General features: G+C 58.0%; 2 protein-coding genes across 2 annotated transcripts; both read right to left on the bottom strand.

Annotated features, from left to right (window-relative positions):
- Positions 1-926: 926 nt before the first annotated feature.
- On the bottom strand, positions 927-1,259 carry DQ04_11931030 (hypothetical protein; the record flags this gene model as incomplete). The annotated part of the gene is made up of 1 exon (XM_009316645.1): positions 927-1,259. The coding sequence occupies one exon, from the start codon at positions 1,257-1,259 to the stop codon at positions 927-929; it is 333 nt and encodes a 110-aa protein (XP_009314920.1).
- A 367-nt stretch (positions 1,260-1,626) lies between these two features.
- DQ04_11931020 (hypothetical protein) lies at positions 1,627-2,787 on the bottom strand (the record flags this gene model as incomplete). Its single annotated transcript, XM_009316644.1, has 1 exon — positions 1,627-2,787. The coding sequence occupies one exon, from the start codon at positions 2,785-2,787 to the stop codon at positions 1,627-1,629; it is 1,161 nt and encodes a 386-aa protein (XP_009314919.1).
- Positions 2,788-2,912: the final 125 nt, after the last annotated feature.

Below are 2,912 nucleotides of genomic sequence, written 5' to 3'. Positions count from 1 at the left end.
CAGTAGCATGAGCAGCAGCAGAGGGCCTCGTGAGGGCAATAAAAGGGACCTGACGCGTCGACACACGCGCCGAGCGCACCGTGTGCATCCACTTGGAGCTCTTCTGCGCGTCGTTGCGAAAGAATGCGACGTGTTCGTACAACGCGGGCTGCTTCTCTGCGTCGACGAAAAGCGGGCGCCAGGCAGAGATGCGCTGAAAAGAGGCGTTATCCTCAACAGGCAACAGCCGCTCTGAGCGGCGGAGCTCGGAGAAGATGGAGCTCATCTTTTATGCCTTTCTGCGCGCCTTGTTGTGAGTTTGGGTATGGTTGATTGTGTGTGTGTGTGTGTATGTGCTTTGTCCCCCCTTCGAACAGAACAACAGGGACTACGAAGAAGAAGAGGAGGAGGAAAGAGAATAACCAAGATAGTGACACTCATCACACAGTTAGCACCAATTCAAAACTGCGAGCCATCCCCACCTCTCCCCTTCTCCGCGCAGGGAAGGGGTGATGGTAGGCAACGAACCGGCGGGGCTTGCGAACTCCTATAGGCGTGGACAACGTAACCTCCCCCTTTGTCACTCTAGCGCCTTCCTCACTCTCGCACTCCCACTATGCATCTCTTACTCGCTTCCATGCCGTGCAAAGTGACGCCCCCCACACACACACACTCAAAGCACAGACACAGACACACATATGTATGTATATGTATAGACGCGCAGAGCACAGCGAGAGGCCAAAATAAAATGAGATTCCCCTCCCGTCCTTCCCTTTCCCACATAGCCACACACAATGGCACTTCTCAATTGCTATCACTCTTCCCTATGCATTCCACTATACGAACCCCACACGACAGCTGGCCCCCCGCAGTTGTAATCAAAGAACCAGGCAGTGCGATGGGCGTGAAGACGAGCAAAGGACACACTGCACCATCAGTCCCCTCAATCATTCGGCGCTCGCGTCAACACCAGCGGCCTCCAGCTTCTCCTTGATGTCATTCATAAATGGCATGATACGCTCGCGCTGGATGCGGAGGTTGGCCACCGCCTCCTCGCCCTCCATGACGGTGCCGTCGTCTTCCCAGAGGTCGCAGCAGTCCTCGACGTACTGGCTCTTCGTGCTGTAGCGTTCGAACACGAAGCGGTTGATCGCGAAGGCCTCCAACACCATGATGGCGAGAGTGACCTTCAGAAGCGCCTTCATCGTCTCCCCGCCAATGCCCGTCTCGCCAGGTGATGGGTAGAAGTACGTGCGGGCAGCCGCTGCGCCGGGGCGCATACCTGCGGAAGTGATCACACGCCGAAACATTTTGTTCTTTGACGGGGGCTCACTCGCTTGTTGTTTGGTTGGTTGGGATGCTTGACTATTGTGTTTCTCCCACACCTGGATGTCTTTTTGGACTACTACTCGCGACTTAGCTACTCACCTCGATCACATATATATATATATATATATATATATGAGAGAGAGAAAGAGAGAAAGAGAGCAGACAGGTCGTGGGAGTCACTCCAGCAACCTCAGCAGTAGCAGAAGCACGCCAGGCGAAGCCGTCATGTATGGCGGAGGTATTGACGACACCATGGTGCATGCATTCGGAGATATATTCCACGCCTTCCCAATCGTTTGCGTGTGTATTCATTGTTTCTTAATCGACGTTATCGCTCTCCGGCACCACGTACGCATCGACCACGTCGTCGAGAAGCGGCAGCACGTGCCGCGTGACGAACTCCGCCGTTTCTGCGTGCATCTTATTCCCTGTCACCGCCATCTGCAGATGTTTCTTCGCGTTGAGCCCCTCTAGGGCCATAATGCCCTCCTCCGACTGCATTATCCCTGCCAGAATCTCCGCCAGCAGCAACTCCACCTCAGCTACACTCTCGCTCCCGTCGCTGAGCCGCTCCACACAGACGCTGATGCAACGGCTGCGTAATACTGCCGGGTGTTGTTCTTTTTCGAAGGTGCAGTTGCGATAGCACTNCCGCTCCACACAGACGCTGATGCAACGGCTGCGTAATACTGCCGGGTGTTGTTCTTTTTCGAAGGTGCAGTTGCGATAGCACTGGGCTGCGAGCAGACGGTGCCGCTCGTTGGGGGAGCCGAGGCACTCCGTGAGACTGCGCGCCCAGTCCTCATCCTCCATCAGCAGCACTTGCCCGTCGCTGGAGCGCGTCAGATTGAGCAGAATCTGCAGGATCCACCGCTGCAGGTTTCGCACGGGCGGCCTGGCAGTTCCCGCTGCCGCCGCCAGATCAGGCTGCTGTGCTTCCCTCTCCTCCTCCGCCGCCTCCGCTTCGGCTGCTTCGCTGCAAAAGTCGGCGGCGAAGCGCGTGTAGTACACCTGCAGCTTGCCGAGGTAGAAGCCGCGGAGGTCCTCATCCTCCATCTGCAGCAGATCGTCCACCGCCGTGATGTGGCTGGCTGTGAGGTTGCTGAGCAGCATGAGCGTCATCTCCTCCAGGCTCCGCTTCAGCGAGTCCGCATGGTCAGAGTTCTCGATGCCGTCGAGGAGCCGCATCGCCTTGCGCACGACCTTGCGCGTGACGAGCATCTCTGCGCAGCCGCCCTCCGCGGAGCAGTTAATGAGGATTGTCAGGATGTCNCCGAGCAATGGTATCCCGCCGGCGTGGAGGAACTGCAACAGCGCGTCGATAGCGCCGGGCCCGTGCGTTCGCGATGACACGAACGCGAAAAGAGCGGCGTTGTCCTTGCTCTGCTCCGCGATGCCGCGCACCGCCATCTTGCGCACGTTCTCGCGGTCGCTGTGCAGGAAGGCGAACACCTCCGCGAAGCCCTCCTCCTCCGCCATGACGCCCGTTGCCCGTGGTTGTTGGTGATGGTGGTGGCGCAGTGCGTGCACGGCGGCCCCTCGCTTGCAGCTAAGCGCACATGCCCCCAGAGAGAGACAGGGGGGGAGAGAGAGAGAGAGAGAGA

This window comes from Trypanosoma grayi (assembly GCF_000691245.1).
Source record: "Trypanosoma grayi strain ANR4 Tgr_1193_V1, whole genome shotgun sequence".
NCBI classification, from domain to species: Eukaryota; Euglenozoa; class Kinetoplastea; order Trypanosomatida; family Trypanosomatidae; genus Trypanosoma; species Trypanosoma grayi.
Note: the sequence above shows the minus strand (reverse complement) of the source record. Positions and strands in the feature narration are given on the sequence as shown.